Source organism: Mytilus galloprovincialis, chromosome 8 (genome assembly GCF_965363235.1).
Source record: "Mytilus galloprovincialis chromosome 8, xbMytGall1.hap1.1, whole genome shotgun sequence".
Taxonomy (NCBI): Eukaryota; Metazoa; Mollusca; class Bivalvia; order Mytilida; family Mytilidae; genus Mytilus; species Mytilus galloprovincialis.
In genome coordinates this window covers 15,900,389-15,916,607 of record NC_134845.1, presented here as the reverse complement: position 1 = coordinate 15,916,607, position 16,219 = coordinate 15,900,389, and the positions used below count along the sequence as shown (strand labels likewise).

General features: G+C 33.1%; 1 protein-coding gene and 1 long non-coding RNA gene across 3 annotated transcripts; one reads left to right on the top strand and one right to left on the bottom strand.

Annotated features, from left to right (window-relative positions):
* Positions 1 to 1,165: 1,165 nt before the first annotated feature.
* LOC143085172 (heat shock 70 kDa protein 12A-like) lies at positions 1,166 to 9,301 on the top strand. Of its 2 annotated transcripts, none has more exons than XM_076261391.1 (6): positions 1,166 to 1,276; positions 1,954 to 1,983; positions 2,826 to 3,137; positions 3,909 to 4,148; positions 4,539 to 4,622; positions 5,354 to 5,490. In XM_076261391.1, exons 2-5 carry the CDS (start codon positions 1,960 to 1,962, stop codon positions 4,605 to 4,607), a joined length of 645 nt encoding a protein of 214 aa, XP_076117506.1. In that variant the 5' UTR covers positions 1,166 to 1,276; positions 1,954 to 1,959; the 3' UTR covers positions 4,608 to 4,622; positions 5,354 to 5,490. The 2 variants fall into 2 exon arrangements, with proteins under 2 accessions (XP_076117506.1, XP_076117504.1); XM_076261389.1 differs by lacking the exon at positions 4,539 to 4,622 and adding an exon at positions 6,898 to 9,301 and having other exon boundaries at positions 1,167 to 1,276; positions 5,354 to 5,513.
* Positions 9,302 to 12,228: 2,927 nt separating this feature from the next.
* On the bottom strand, positions 12,229 to 14,449 carry LOC143085171 (uncharacterized). The gene is made up of 3 exons (XR_012981258.1): positions 14,232 to 14,449; positions 13,509 to 13,580; positions 12,229 to 12,753 (listed from the first exon to the last, which is right to left on the bottom strand). It is a non-coding gene; the product is annotated as an uncharacterized LOC143085171 (long non-coding RNA).
* Positions 14,450 to 16,219: the final 1,770 nt, after the last annotated feature.

Sequence of the window (16,219 nt, the reverse complement as noted above, 5' to 3'; positions counted from 1 at the left end):
GCTGAACATTATTGTAAATCACATGTCTTTTCGCAAAGTAAAGCTTTGTTCAAATCTATGCATTTAGTTACCTTCCGTATGTTTTCTGTGATTGAATACACAATTCTTAACTGATGTAACTTGTAAAGGGGATCTAGAAACTAAGATGCATTACTAGAACTTATGTGTTGTGCATGCCGACTTTGGGGATCTAGAAACTTAATCGAACATCGACCACGTGCAGAAGATTAGTGTAGAACGAGGCCCGGCTTGGGTAATTATAGGATATTTTTAACTTCAAAAGAAAATAAATTACAATATTAAAAGTTGATAATCGCAATCACCCGTAGTAAATTATGTTTGGCTTCTTAGTCCTTTTATGCATACAAGCGAAGTTGAGAGAAAATACACATGCTCCACTGAACAATTACAAACAATATTAACAAAATAAAATAACATCGTAATTTGTCACTTTATATAATAATCGAACAGCATTCAAAAGTAATTACTAGTACTAGTATCCCATTCATAAAAGTTCCCGGCAATATTGTTCAATCATAAACATATTACAGACACATTACCAATTAAAAGTCGAAGTGTTATAAAAATGTCACCTGGCTTCACTGATTACACAGATTAGCGGAAATAAGTTGTAAAAACATATTACCCTTAAATGCCCCAGGTGAAAGGTTAAACACATCACACCACTGAACAAAGGGAGATAAATCAATCACAAATTGACATTGGAAAAATGAAAGTAAGAATGCGAGGTTTAATTATTGCGATCGTCCGACGCTCGCATTATTCGCATTAATAAAAACCTCGCAATAATTTCTGAATTTACAGTATTTGAGGCAAATCATAGAGATCAAGCTTTTCGCGTATACATTGTCAATTTATATTTTTAAACCACTTTAATTGTTTTCTGTTTCCCTCTGATGCGGGAGGTTGTGGGTGAACACCAACTTTAAAATTGGTGTTATATTCTGACTCTACGTCGAAAACACGGCTACAATGAGTGATTGCAAAGGCTGGTCGTCAGAGTCAGAATATTATTTCCGTGTTGATATATAGGATGGCATGTGGTCCTGTTGACTGTTACGTTGTCCTGAATACGCATTTAATTTGCCGATGGAAGTTAAACAGTTAAACATGTATCCATAATAAATATGATAAGTATATTTAAAGGTTCGCGCCTTTTAAATTCTTTCTTCATTCACCTGTGACTGAATTGGTATGTATGCGGAAGGTTAATCAACCAACCAAGGCCTTTGTTATGACAAAACAAAACTAAAAGGTATTTATGTCCAACAATTGTGAATTTCATGACGTTTGTACATCAATTGATTTAATAAGTGTAATAATGTCATCGTTCAACTTTTTTAACCATAGATATAAAGCTTATCTCATATTCCATCATTATACTAAAACTTAAAGTCTTTTTAAACATTTCATTTTTGTTTCTGTGCAATATCAAAGTGAAAGTTTAAACGATATCTGTATTTACTTCGTGATAATAAAAACACCCAAGTTGATGTATCTCTTTTCTAATTAGCATTGTGTTTTTATATTTTTCTAGGCGAGGTTTGTGGTGTTTAAATAAATTTTGTAAATTTTCTAACGTGCTATCTTACTAACGTTAACCTATTAAGGTTTTACGTACACATATCAGTCTTTCATAGGCGGATCCAGGGGGGGGGGCCAAAAATTTGGTTGATTATATAGGGAATCATTGAAACATGACTGGAGCGCCCCCCCCCCTTTAGGTCAGTCAGCGCCCCCCCCCCCCCCCCCTTAGAAAAGTTCTGGATCCGCCACTGTCTTTAGTTCTAATGTCATCTATATATGTAGTGTTTACATGTAATTTCAATATCTTAGTTAACATACATTGATTATTGTTTAAGTTTTTAATAGACTATGTTGAAAAATGACACCTCTCATTCGGACTCATATGATTATTTTTTTTTAATAAAGGAAACGATGGCTAGTCGAGGAGATGAAAAAGTAAGTTTACATTTAACTTATCTGTGTTAACTTGTCGTGTTCCCCGATTTGACTCAAATTCTCATATTTGATTTATAACATACTAATACGTATATCTAAATTATTATAAAAGAAAGTGGTAAAAAATCAATTTACAAGACATGGGCTTGATAATAAGTATCATCGTTTTGTATTATTTTAATCTAGACTCCGTATTAGTAACTATCGGGTTGACCTCTGAAGACTGTCGGCGGTCATATATGAGATAAAATTGAGAATGGAAATGGGGAATGTGTCAAAGAGACAACAACCCGATACATTGATATAGATATAAATTGATAGCGAACTTGTGCAATTTGATTTTTTTGGCTCTGTTTAATTTATATTACAGATTAAAAAATATGTTAATCATCGTGTTTACCTGTATTTAAATGAGTTATGAAAGGTAGAGGGAGAGAGAGAGAGAGATACCTCATCAAACGAATGGATAACAACTGTCATATTCCTGACTTGCTAAATTATTCCGAATTGTCAATACCGAGGTAAGTTTACATGTACCAGGTAGCTCATCAAGCTAATATCATCCTTTTATTCTCATTTTGTTCAAACTTTTCATGCGCAAAACCTGCATGTCGTTATTTGTATGTATCTTTCTTATTACCATTAATGTGGTTTTATCAAATAAATAAAGAATGTTGAGATTACTAGTATATTCAGCAAACTATCAGTTCGCTAAAGAAAATATTACTTTATATTACGGAGATTAGAATCAATATGCTCTTGCAATATGCTAAAAAAAATACAGTAAGAACTAAAAAATAAAAGCAAACAAAAAAACAAACATAGAATTTATTTTTCAATAGTTGATCGGAGATGGAATTGTGATAGTGGCTGCCATTGATTTTGGGACAACCTACTCTGGATTTGCATACTGCAAACATATTGATTACAGAAAAAATCCAGCAAATCCGTCAATTTACTGTCAACAGTGGATTAATGATGGACCATCTAATATAAGAGAAAAAGCTCCAACGTGTGTTCTGTTTGACCAAGACGAAAAATTTCATAGTTTTGGATTTGATGCAGTTAATTATTTCTATGAGAATGCCGAAACAACTGACTTTACAAAATGGTTCTACTTTGAACATTTCAAGATGATGCTATTCAAAGAAAAGGTAATATCATCTAGTTATGAAATGTCTATTTTAAAACATGTAACACGTATTCATTACCTTGAGTTACCCTTTTCACTGATTTTACTCCAGATGAACCCCATAAGAAGGCTTCATATTAAAATACTCGTGTTTAGGATTTCCCTACAAATAACTTATTTGGTATTCCTCTAAATGCATACACTAATTTTTGGGGATTTTTATGGTAGTGTATTTTGACAAATTACAGTAGGCTCCCATAAACTGAATGTAAAAACATGAGATAAATAATAACATCCTACCTACATATACATATAGAAAACCCTATACAAACATATTATTATCCTTGGCCTTATATTGGCTTATTACAGATATCAGTTCGTTTAAAAAATATCAGTTAAAATCTCTATTTTTAACTCTTCAAAGAAACTGATACGCACTTTATAATGAAAAAAAGCAAAAATTCAAAACATAGTAAACACTAAACATAGATTGATGTCCTATGTAGGAAAATGTTTAACATTTAAGATCTCACTGTGACTTTAATTAGAAAAGAAACAGTGATAATTAGAGCTATGAGTATTTCGTGTGTGCCAAGTGATGACTTTCATCATGAACTGATACATCGTTTCCTATCTTTAAACTGTAGTTATTAACTATATATTCGTATAGGTGACCATGTGACTTAAAGAATGTTTAGAAACATGTCAATCAAACAACAGTCCAAAGAAACATCATGTTTAGTAATAAGTTATTATAAAAGGTTGACTTATTCAAATATGTTTGTCTAAACAGGACCAGTTAACGAAGAATACCTACTTAGAAGAATCAGTTATGATTGGAAATAAAGCTCGCAGGAAGAAAATGAAAGCGATGAAGGTATTTGCTGCCGTGATTGGTCATTTTAGAGAGTTGCTTCTGAAAAAAAGATCAAACGAAACTGATTCAACAGATGAATTGATACAGTGGGTAATTACCGTACCAGCTATATGGGACCTTAAAGCAAGGACATTCATGCGTGATGCTGCTGTAGAGGTAAATCAATTTTCAAGGGAATTTTATATGCTAGTAATCAATAGATATAGGAAGATGCGGTATGAGTGCCAATGAGACAACTCTCCATCGAAGTATGAGTTCTTTGGTGTATATATTTCACAACTTGTTCGCTATGTCAGTGTCTGTTTTTTATTTTAACGAACGTAATCTATGTATTACTGGTTAATTATTAACCTAGGGATTTTGTTACCACAAATTACTTGAGACCATTACTAAATTCTTCTATATATCATTAAATATTGTTTTTATTGGTATTAATATTGATTTTATTATCAGTTTATTAAAAGCAAACAAAGTACTATTGTTATATACATATACAAATTCATCTATCTACAATCTGTCGGTAACTGTATCTTTGCATTTTACAAGGTCATGGATATAAGAAGATGTGGTATGAGTGCCAATGCGACAACTCTCCATCCAAGTAACAATTTATAAGAAGTATGGGTCAAGGTACGGTCATGTATGTTTTTATGTTTTCTGGTCTGTGTGTCCGTTCGTCCGTCCGTCCGTTCGTCGTACCGTTCGTTCGTCCGTCCGTTCGTCCGTTCTTCAGTCTGTCCCGCTTGAGGTTAAAGTTTTGGTCGAGGTAATTTTTAATGAAGTTGAAATCCAATCAACTTGAAACTTAGTACACATGTTCCCTATTATATGATCTTTCTAACTTTGATGCCAAAAAATGTCCCCATTTTCACGGTCCATTGAACATAGCAAATGATAGTGCAGATGGGGCATCCGTGTACTAGGGACAAATTTCTTGTTCTCTGACTGTTTATGACGTCTTAAACTAAATCCATTGGATGTTGGATCTGTAATGATTGATTGTTTAGATTAGATGCATGAATTGTTTTATTAGTTGTAAGTGGTTTTGATTGGATTGAATTTTATTATTTTGTTTGCGTTTTGGTCTTTATGTACATAAACATAGAGTTGTGGTTTGATTGTGTAATGCAATGTAAATTTTAATGCAACCCTGTGTTTAAGGGTTTTTTTAATGGATAACGTTACAAATTTTCATGGCATCAATTAACAATTTTTACTATATTAAAACTTACACGCATCTGCATTCGACATTTAACAGATTTTAAATGCATGATTTGACTTTTTCATTTTCAGTAGAACATAGGTAGCTTAAATTCATTAAGGAATCTTCTAAATGATTCTAACTATATGTTTCTTGTTAGGCTGGTATACCAATCAATCGAATTACACTTGCTTTAGAACCAGAGGTAGCATCAATCCACTGTAGGCGAGTTCCAGTTAGTGTCCAAACACTTAAAGATGGAAAGAAAATAATTGCTTCGATGACCACTGGTTCAAAATATATTGTCCTGGATCAAGGCGGTTAGTATTATTTAAAACTGTAAAATTCATTCATTTATCATTTATCAAATGACCTATGGAATCTATTATACAAAATGCTTGATTTATCAGAAGTATCCAATATGATTTTATAATACGATATATGAAATATGAAACAATAGTGATATATTCAACCCTGGTATTTGCATTGCGAAGTGGACAAACACATATAACTTTTTAGCTCACCTGGCCCAAAAGTGCCAAAGTGAACTTTTCTCATCACTGGGCGTCCGTCGTCCGTCGTCATCGTCTTAACTTTTAGAAAACAAACTTCTCTGAAACTACTGGGCCAAATGAAACCAATCTTGGTCTAGATCATATTTAGGGTATTTAGTTTGAGAAATGTATCCAATGGCCCTTCCCAACGAAAGAAATAAAACATTGGGGTAAAATGCAGTTTTTGGCTTAAAGCTCTCAAATTAAAGCATTAAGAGCAAATCTGACTCAGTAATGATGTTGATCAGAACAAGATCTATCGGCCCCGAAATTTTCAGATGCATCAGAAAACTCGTTGTTGGGTCGCTGCCCCTAAATTGGTAATTTTAAGTAAATTTTGCAGTTTTTGGTTAATATCTTGAATGTTATAATAGATAGAGATAACTGTAAACAGCAAAATTGTTTAGCAAAAAAATGTACAAATAAAGTTAACATGACCAAAATGTACAATTGACCCCATAAAGAGTTACTTCCCTTTAAAGTCAACTTTACACGACTTTTCGTAAATTTCTGTAAGTCTTTCTCATCTTAAACTACTCGGCCAAATTGAACCAAACTTGTCCTAAATCTTCCTTATGGTATTTACATAAAAAATGTATCCGTAGACCCCACCCATCAACCAAGATGGCCGCCATTGCTTACATAGAATATGGGGTAAAATGCAGTTTTTAGCTTAAAGCTCTGAAACTAAAGCATTAAGAGCAAATCTGACAGAAGTAAAATGTACATCAAAACAAGATCTATCTGCCCTGAAATTTTCAGATGCATTAGACAACTTGTTGCTGGGTTGCTTCCCTAAATTGATAATTTTCAGGAAATTTTACATGTTTTGGTTATTATCTTGAATATTATAATAGATAAAAGATAAACTGTAAACAGCAAAAGTGTTCAGTAAAGAAAGATCTACAAATAAGTCAACATGATCAAAATGGCCAATTAACCCCTTTATTGTCAGTTTTGAACAATTTTTGTATCGTTTGTACGAAAATATGCGAACAATATAGATAGAGCAGACGAATTTAAAGGCAGTTAGTTTGAAAATTTTTTTTTTAACTTGATACAAAAAATGTTCTGGGTAACGGGGGTTTCAAATGGATAACTAGGTTGCTATAAATATATAAAATTCTACTTGTCTTGTAACTGTTTTCAGGTGGAACAACTGATATGGCTGTACATGAGGTTACAAGCGTGCACACTCTTAAGGAAATACACCAAGCGTGCGGCGGTCATTGGGGAGGTTTCACCGTCAATGAAGCGTTTCACAGCTTCTTGATCGATCTGTTCGGAGAAAATGTTGTCGACAAGATAAAGCAAGAAAAACCTTCGGCCTATTATAAATTTTTGCACAATTTTGAAGACATGAAAAAATGCTTTGATGAAGAAAAGCTTAAAGATCCAGAGGGTAAATCGAAAGTTCATATACCAGTCGAATGGATTGAATATTTTGAAAAGTCAAACACTGTTGATTTGAAGGAATCGGTCAAAAAGTCTAATTTCAAGGGGAGGGTGTCAATTCACAATGATAAAATGAAAATTAAGAATAATTTACTACGAGCATTTTTCGATTATGCGATCGAAAGTATCATGGCTGAGCTGAATAAATTGGCACAGAAGGAGGAACTTAGAGACGTGAAGACTTTATTATTAGTCGGTGGCCATGCAGAATCACCTGTTTTGATAAACGCGTTGTATGAAAACTTCCCACAATTCGACATTGTAGTACCGAAACAGCCATCTCTTGCTATTCTAAGGGGGGCTGTTCTTTATGGGTTTGAACCGGATACGATAACAAGTAGAGTGATGCAATATACATATGGAATTGCTATGCAAAGGCCTTTTATACCTGGAGTTGATCCTGATTCAAAGAAAAACAGTTTGGTTAACGGATTAGTTGACAATGTATTTGATAAACACACCGAACGTGGACAAACGGTTAAAGCTGGTGAATTTCTCAAGGAGCACGAGTACCGGCCAGTAAGACAGGATCAGGTTGCAGTTCATTTTGAGTTTTATGCAACACAAAATAAAAATCCAAAATATGTAACAGATGAGGGATGTAGCTGCATAGGTACATTGTATTTTGAACTCTCTGGTGGAATGAAAAGTAGCAAGGCAATGAAGTTGAAAATTAATCCTAGCGGAACACAAATCGTTGCTGTTGTAACTGAAAAAGACAATGGACACGAAACGGATGGCTTCTTTTGTTTACTTGACTAATTATAAAAATCTCAAATGCTCGACAGAAAACTGACACACACAAGTAGTTTATTTTTATACACAGTCATCAGGGCCGTAGCGTAATGGAGGCAACTGAGGCAAAAGCCTCACTTTTGAAACGACGACCAAACTTTAGAAGTGTCATTTTTTTTTCAATTATGTATTTTACATTATCAATATGCGAGTTTCGAGTTTCAAATTATCTATTGGCACACTACATACAGTGTGTCCAATTATGCAGCAGCGATTGCAGCTTTTACCACAGGGGTGACGGTAAAAAAAGTGTTCCGAATACAAATCAAAATAAAAAAAATGAAACAAATCTTGATGTCGTTACAAAACTGCATGGTAGAAGACGGGTTCTTTAAAGAGAACAAAGATGAAAAAGGTTAACTCATGAGTATAAACACCCATATAAGTATGCTGGCTTATTACTTTCCTTGTATTGGTTTATTTTTGAATCGATAACGTGTTTACACTATCAACTCACTGAACAACAAATGCTAATCGATAAAATAATGCATTGACCAAAAATATAATAATTATTTATAATTAATTTAAACAAAATCATGAAGCTAATTTTCTATCATGGATGTCTACGGGTTTCTTTTTCTGATTATGATCAGCATTGTCTGGTTGTATGCTAGCGTGTTCAATTGATTCTAGCAATTAAGCTAGCTAACAAAGACTTATACCAAAATATTTTCATAATATTACAAGTACTTTTAACTCTGCCTGTCCCACCAGTCTGTTGTGAGAGATCGTTTTCAAGTTTAAGGCATATGAAAACCTGGGAACGGGCTACAATGGGTGGTCACAGGCTTTGTGGGCTTACCATGCTTCATATTCATAGGAATGATACAGTTGAAAAAGAACGTGTGTTGAAGCTTTTCGATAGTACAGGTCACTGGAGAATCGGAAAGTTTTGGTTGACCAAAGAGATTAACTTTAATATTGAAACTTGATTTGTTACTTAATAGGCTAGCTAATAAAAAAAAAACCGCATTTCTGTTATATTTTTTTTTGTTCATATGTTTTACTATAAATACATTGACCTCTCCCATAGTCATGCTGAAATAAACTTCTCCCGTTTCAGACCCCAAACCCCCCTGAAACTTCTCCCGTTTCAGACCCCCCCCCCCCCCCCCTTCGCTCGGCTCAAAATTGCCTCAGTTGATTTGGACATGCGCTACGGCATTAGTCATTAGTAACTTAAGAAAACTTTAGCTAAAAAAAAATATTTACACGTCTCACAAAAGTGGTCTGTATCAGATGTATAAATTCTTGAATATTTATATTTTTTTTCTTTTATATAAATAAAAAAAAATATTATGCAAGTTGTTGCCTTGTGTCTAACTAGGGATGTATTAATCATTTAATAAGTGATTGCTATTTAGTATGCAGTTCTATAATCATTAGCACATCTCAATTTTTAAATTATAGTATTATTCCAGTATTCGGCAGCACCTGCATATGGATTATATATCTTCAAGTAGAAACGATGTGATTGGACTCGAATTCCTTTTCATAATAAATCGATCAAAGGTTTCTACAATGACAGATATAGAGCCAAATTATTTCAATAATAGTAGAGGTCTCTTTAAAGTATTGATGAACGCCATCATAGTTTGGCTGACCATTTTGAAATGCTTGTGTTACTAATGAACCCTGATTTGATAAAGCCACATTTCCGTCGTCTTTTCTCAGAGTTCCGTCATCTTTCTCAGAGTTCCGTCATCTTTTCTCAGAGTGTCGTCATCTTTTCTCAGGGATCAGTCATCTTTTTTCAGAGTCGCGTCATCTTTCCTTAGAGGTCTTCATCTTTTCTCGGGGTTCCGTCATTTTTCTCAGAGTTCCGTCATCTTTTCACAAAGTTCCGACCTCTTTCTCAGAGTTCGGTCATCTTTTCTCAGAGTTCGGTCATCTTTTCTTAGAGTCCCATCATCTTTTCTCAGGAGTCCCGTCATCTTTTCACAAGAGTTCTGTCATCTTTTCTCAGAGTTCCACCTAACTCTGAGAAGGATGACGGAACTCTGAGAAAAGATGACAGAACTCTTCACCTTTTCTTACAGTTCCTTCCTCTTTGTTCCAAGTGTGATACCACCAAGTATAAACTATCGATTACTTGTAACGAGAAATATGACCGCTTCCGGTAGTTAAACTGCATATCCATCCACGTGGCCTTTAATTTTTAGATTCATGTTTCATCTGCTGTTGATAGTTTTATATATATTATATCTTTGATGTCTGTACTCTCTCTGAACCTTATGAATAAATATTATAAAATTTGATAAGTTTGGCTATACTTGAAGGTCTGCACAATAAAGTACAGTTACATAATGCCTTGTCCTTGGTGATGACACATCAATACATTGTCAATGGTATAGTTGCTGTAACCTTCTCGATCATATGAGTTCAAAAACTGCCATACACCGGTTTTCCGAATGTAGTTCATGTAGTATCTTTAATATTGAATAAGTTTGACGTCTGTATATTTCTGTTCGTTTTGGTTTTTTTTAAGAGGGGTAGTTGATTGTTTATCTACCTTTTATCTATTTCTTTTGATCATGTATATCCATTGTGTGTTTCATGTTGGGTTTTTTGTTTTGTTATTGCACCCCTTTTATTCCTGCCTAATTGTAATTCTTCTACTATTCGAAGAGTTGTTTGTATCGTTTTAATTTGTAGCTTTCTAATGTTTGATGCTTTCAAAATTTCCGTATTATTATGGTTTCCATGACATGAGTTTATTTTCCGTAGAAAAAAAAATGGTTTAGTTTTAATAACTTTTACCTTAGACTGTATCTAAATGTTGACTGCAAGAAACTTTTCCATTTCTGAGTAAAATACTAAAAAAGGGAGAAATTCGCAAATTTTACAATAGACAGTATCTCGTATTAAAGTATAGCCTGTATATAAATGATAACTTATTTTCTCTCTCACAACAGGTTCATTTATTAGTAAAATATAGAAAGATAGATTAATCAAAATTTATCGGCAGATGACTTTTATTGACCATAAAGAAATTTCCATCAAAAGTTGAATAAAATTCCAAAGTTATTCATCTTAACGTCTTAGATAATGTTTTATTACGACAATAAAGTTATTTATGTCTGAAAACTTCCTACCAGGATAGTCTACCTTTCATTTTGGCTATTGTGTTATTATTGCAATCCAACCTACTACTATCAATTTTTATTCATCCACTTTTTAAAATTTTTATCACCTTGAACAGTACAAAGTTCATTTATCAGTAAAATTTGAAACAATTGGAATTGTTTTCCCTTTAAATTTTGCGCTGGGTGCCATCTCTTCATCGAGATGAAACATTTGGTTTAAGTTTCGTTAAATTCCATTATTTAAAATTTCTTTAACGTTTTTGAAGTATAAAAAATAATGCTAACGACATGACAAAGACGGAATGTGAGCTTGCTTTGTTCTGCCTTTACGACTTTTGTGGTATGCATGACAAAAGGGCCGTATGCAGTTGTTTCACCCAGTGCTTAAAAAATATAGATTTATTTTAATGTTTATTATTGCTTCTATTAGTATCATTACTCATTCATTTGTTTTATTCAGGTATTGTTGTTTGTTTTTTGGGTTTGTATTTTTGTATTTTTTTCCAAATTTAATCACATTTCCAACACTTGTAATGAGTGTGTAAAAAAATCTTTTTTATGTTTATTTTTTTGAGTATACATCATGTGGCATTCATCGTGTTGCTTATGTTGTTACAGATCCGGTAAATAGTCTAATTCGGAAGGTCACATTCGTGAAAAAGGAAGGATATTGTAGTTAATTCAGGTGATTTGAATGAAGTATCACCTCAAATAAGTGATATAGGAACAAAAACTGACCTTGCTAGTAAATTTGTATATTTTCGTTCCGCTTTTCGTCAGTAATTTGGTGCAAAGAAATCAACATGGCGAGTAAAACACAAAATTGTTTGCTAATTATCTTATGCTTCATACTGGAACTGAATAAAGAAGTTTGTGAAAGATAGATAAACATTTAATATCTAATTAATGAGTAAACGAATTACTACAATAAAATAAGGAAATGCAGCGTGCTAAGAGTTCATCCGGGAATGCTTATAAGGGGTTGAGTTTTAACATATATTAAAAATGTTCGAGATATGAAAAATCAGTGTTTCGAGAGGGTTTTACAAATATGTATGATGTAATTCATTTCGCATTAAATTACCGAACACAACTGATTTGCTCCAATAAAATAATACTAGCTTATAAATGTTAATAAATAAAAGTTCTGCTTAAAAATACTTTATTCAATATCATTTTAGTCTACTGTGAGCAGACGGAACATGTCAATTCTCGCCCTTTTACGTAAGGAGGGCATTTCAAAGTAGCGCATCCCCCAACTTCAACTGGATACAAAACAGCCTCGTTATCATCTCTATCTCCACCGGGAACTGATTCCAAATTTTCATCTGCACAAATATACTCAGTTGCAGTTCGTCCCGATTGACTTGCTTGTGCTACTAGATATCCTGAAAATTCTTTGTGCCAGCCGCTGTGACAAGTCATTCGTCCCGGAACCATGAGGACAGCTGATCTTCCGGATGTTTTGCAAACCGCGCATGGCATATTTTTTGCATTCGACGAACTCCCAAATGCCTGGTTGTTGTGTAAAATGTCCATTTCTACTCCAAAAATTCTGGAAGTTAAACTGTTCAAACCGTTAGCATACCTTTTCCATTCGGGATCTTTTGGGAAACATAGAATATTAGCACCATTTCCGCCACTCGCATAATGTTTTCCAGCCATGTAACCTTACAATAATAAAAAAAATCGTTTAAAAAATTAACGTATAAATTTTGATTTATTATGAAATCAGGCAATAATCCTTAAACAAAACAGTTTGAAGTATTATTTGATGTCAAAAGCAAAATACGGGCGCATTTTGAATAGAGTAAAAGAGAGAAAGAGAGATCAGTTGCTTCTCTTACCTTGAATTTATTGACCCTTACCGTAGGAAAACAAATGAATAATTTGTTGCTATCGCATTGTATAATCTAATGTTTTTAAAATTAAAAAAAAATAGATATTCTCTTCACTATTAAATTATAGCGCAGAAATAAAATATAAATGTTCTCACTGACCACTCACTGTATTTATTTATTTGTTTGATTATAATTCTTATTCCCAGATTTAAAAAAAAAATAGGCATTTGAGCATCTTGCAATGATCGTTCATGCTCGTATTTTCAATCATGAAAATGGAACTATCATTATCTTACATACACAAAAATGTTAAGAATACAGTATGTCAATAAGAAACATTTTAACAATACAATTTACAAAAAGAATACAGTTTAAAAGAGGCAATCGTTCTTCTATAAGACAAATGTATATAGCAAATGTCAAGTTTTAAGTCGTTCCTGTCTGTAAGGATGATAAATAAATAGTCTACAAGATTATTTCTAACTGAATCAAAGTTTGACCATTTGCTCATTCCAGTTACGAAAGTTTGGAATACTCAGTATATTCTTAATAACATGAATCATAGCAGTAATAAAAGTACACACCATTATACACAAGTGTTGCATCCCCTGCGCAAGTATTTCTCCCCCATCTAACATATGTAACTCCTGCTTTAGCTGTAAATGCAAGAAAAAACGACGAGAGTCAGTTTAATAATAAAATGAAAATATTATAAAACAAGACCATTTGTTGAATATATAACAAAACAATTAAATATATTTTAACCATGAGATCAATTGTAATTCAATGTTAAAAAATAATTAAGAAATAATCGAGGAGCCTATTGACGCCTCTTTCGCCACTTTATATATATTTATTCTGAAAAAAAAACTTTGAAGATGTAGCGTGTTTCCTTTGGGTACAGGAGGTCGTGAATACGATTTCTGACCGGTGCGAACCAGATGTGTCAAATTGAATTGACTGCGTTTCCTCTAAATACTTGGCATTTATGAGCAAGATCAAAGATGACTTTTCACTCAGACGAGTCATAATTTCCCGGTTGATAGCAAGTCTTTCTATTATGTTATCAGGAGATTAACACGTTCAAATTCTTGTTTATTATGTTGATTTAACACAAAAATAGGGATATCATGTATATAAATTTTGACAAGTCCTAGCTCTGATATGCATTTTGAATTAGCTGCTAAACGTTATATTCAAATATATCCGATAATCTACCCACTTAAAGTACCATTGAAACTCATAGTAGAAAGTCAAACTTAGGAACAAGATGAACTAGTGAAGAAAGTAAAAATTAGTTCAGATACCTTTCACAGTTCCTTTACACCATTTCATGTTTTTCAGATCATTCAGGTTTCGTTCCATTTGCCTAATCACATAGTTTCTGTACCCATAAGAATTTTTGGTAACAAACAAAACAAGTACGATTACAACAATCTGCATTTTATCAACTACAACTGTATGTATCTCTGCGTTCAATGTTCTGTTTTTGTAGAAATGTTCCCAGGGTAATGTTTCTGTAACAGCTCCTCAATGTATAGTGGAAGCTCGATACATTGCATGACTGTATATTGAAATACACTGGATTTTGGGAATACGCCAATGGCATCATTCCAAGAAAGCATAATATAATGTAAAAATTGTAAAACTTTGATGAAACGCAAAATAAAAAATACCAATGCCCGATAAATGTTTTTAGTTTGATATCAAAAGAATACATACAAAAATATAACCATTCGATATAGATAAAAGAAAAAATGAAAAATAAGTATCTATATATCTTTTACATCAGATATCATATTAATACAACTTATAATAGAAAAAAATCAAGAAAATCATTTTTATTAAATCGGGTATCTACAGAACGTAAGAGGTCATGTTATGAGCAATACAAAAAGGATGATTTTTTATTCAATATTATTATAATACCCGGTTTCAATGAAATCAAAATACATCTTTTCAATTTTATTAAATTAAATAAAAATGGATAGGACTATGAATACTGCATATAACTAGGGAAACATATGGTGCTCATAGTCGTCCGTTTTGGTGTGAAGAATTCATATTTAATACAGAGTAATATGTAGTTTGACTAGAAAGATAACGAATGCTCCTTCCATGAAAACGAATGCTTGTGGCAACTTTTTAATGTTGCGTTCTGACTTTTTGAAAGACAAAATTCCAATCCCTACCCTTACTTCTTTTTCCGGTGACAGTCCAATTTCAAAGTTGTGGTAAAACCGGCATTTATATACAAAGTAAATAAATCAAATAGCTGTCAGGATTATTACAGTTGTTTTCTATTCGTTCCGTTAGTTCATAATGTTTAATTTTGTCAGATTATGGACTTCCCCTTTCTGAATTTACCTTGGAGTTTGGTATTTATATTATTCTTTTTGTGCCTTTTGGTATATCTATATATCAATGTTCTACAATAACTATAAATATTACTGTAAAATACAGATACATGTTGATATAACTGTCGTAGTCACAACTCCTGTAACCGTTTCGTGTTTGTGACGACTTCATTAAATGAGACTTATCTGATTTTTTAAGGAATAATTGATTTGATGGTTGCATCTAGTAAAGCAAGAGAGCAACCGAATGCACATTATTTCTCAATATGTCGATCGTCACTTTCTGGATGTTTTAGTGAATTATAACTTTTGTCTTTTTCTTCATTTTGCCTGTGTATTCTCTCTGTTTTTCATCTTTCATTTGATTGAGATCAACCCTAATATTTGATGGGGTTGGTGTTACTTAGTGATTACTTCAAGTCATGTTTTGTGTTATGTTGTTTGTATGTTTGTCGTTTTCTTGTTTAGACATGACGTTGTCAGTTTATTTTCGACTTATGAGTTTGGTTTTACCTTTGGTAGCTTTCGCCGCTCTTTTAACTTTATTGCATCGAGTTGTTTTCTTACTTGTTAGAAGCTAACAACAATCTGTTTAACGCGGATACAAATCAAATTCTGTCTTATTTATCGTGGCACCGGTAAAGATTGAGCTCCTGGGAGCTCCGTCCAAAAACTGATAGTTGTATCTTTGAAAGGGCTAACCAACGGAACATTCCATGGTTACAGCCATTAAACAGTTGAGCATCAGAAACAGTTATTCGAACTTTGAAAAGGATGATCATGACGGCATTCAAGGATTCAAGCTTTCAAACCGCTGACCATTGGAGCATTGAAGTATTCCAGAGCTCTATTGAACTTCTAACTACTAGACCTTTTAATGATTCCTGCTATGAAGCAACTAACCATTAGATCATCCAGTAATTCCAGCAATGAAACAG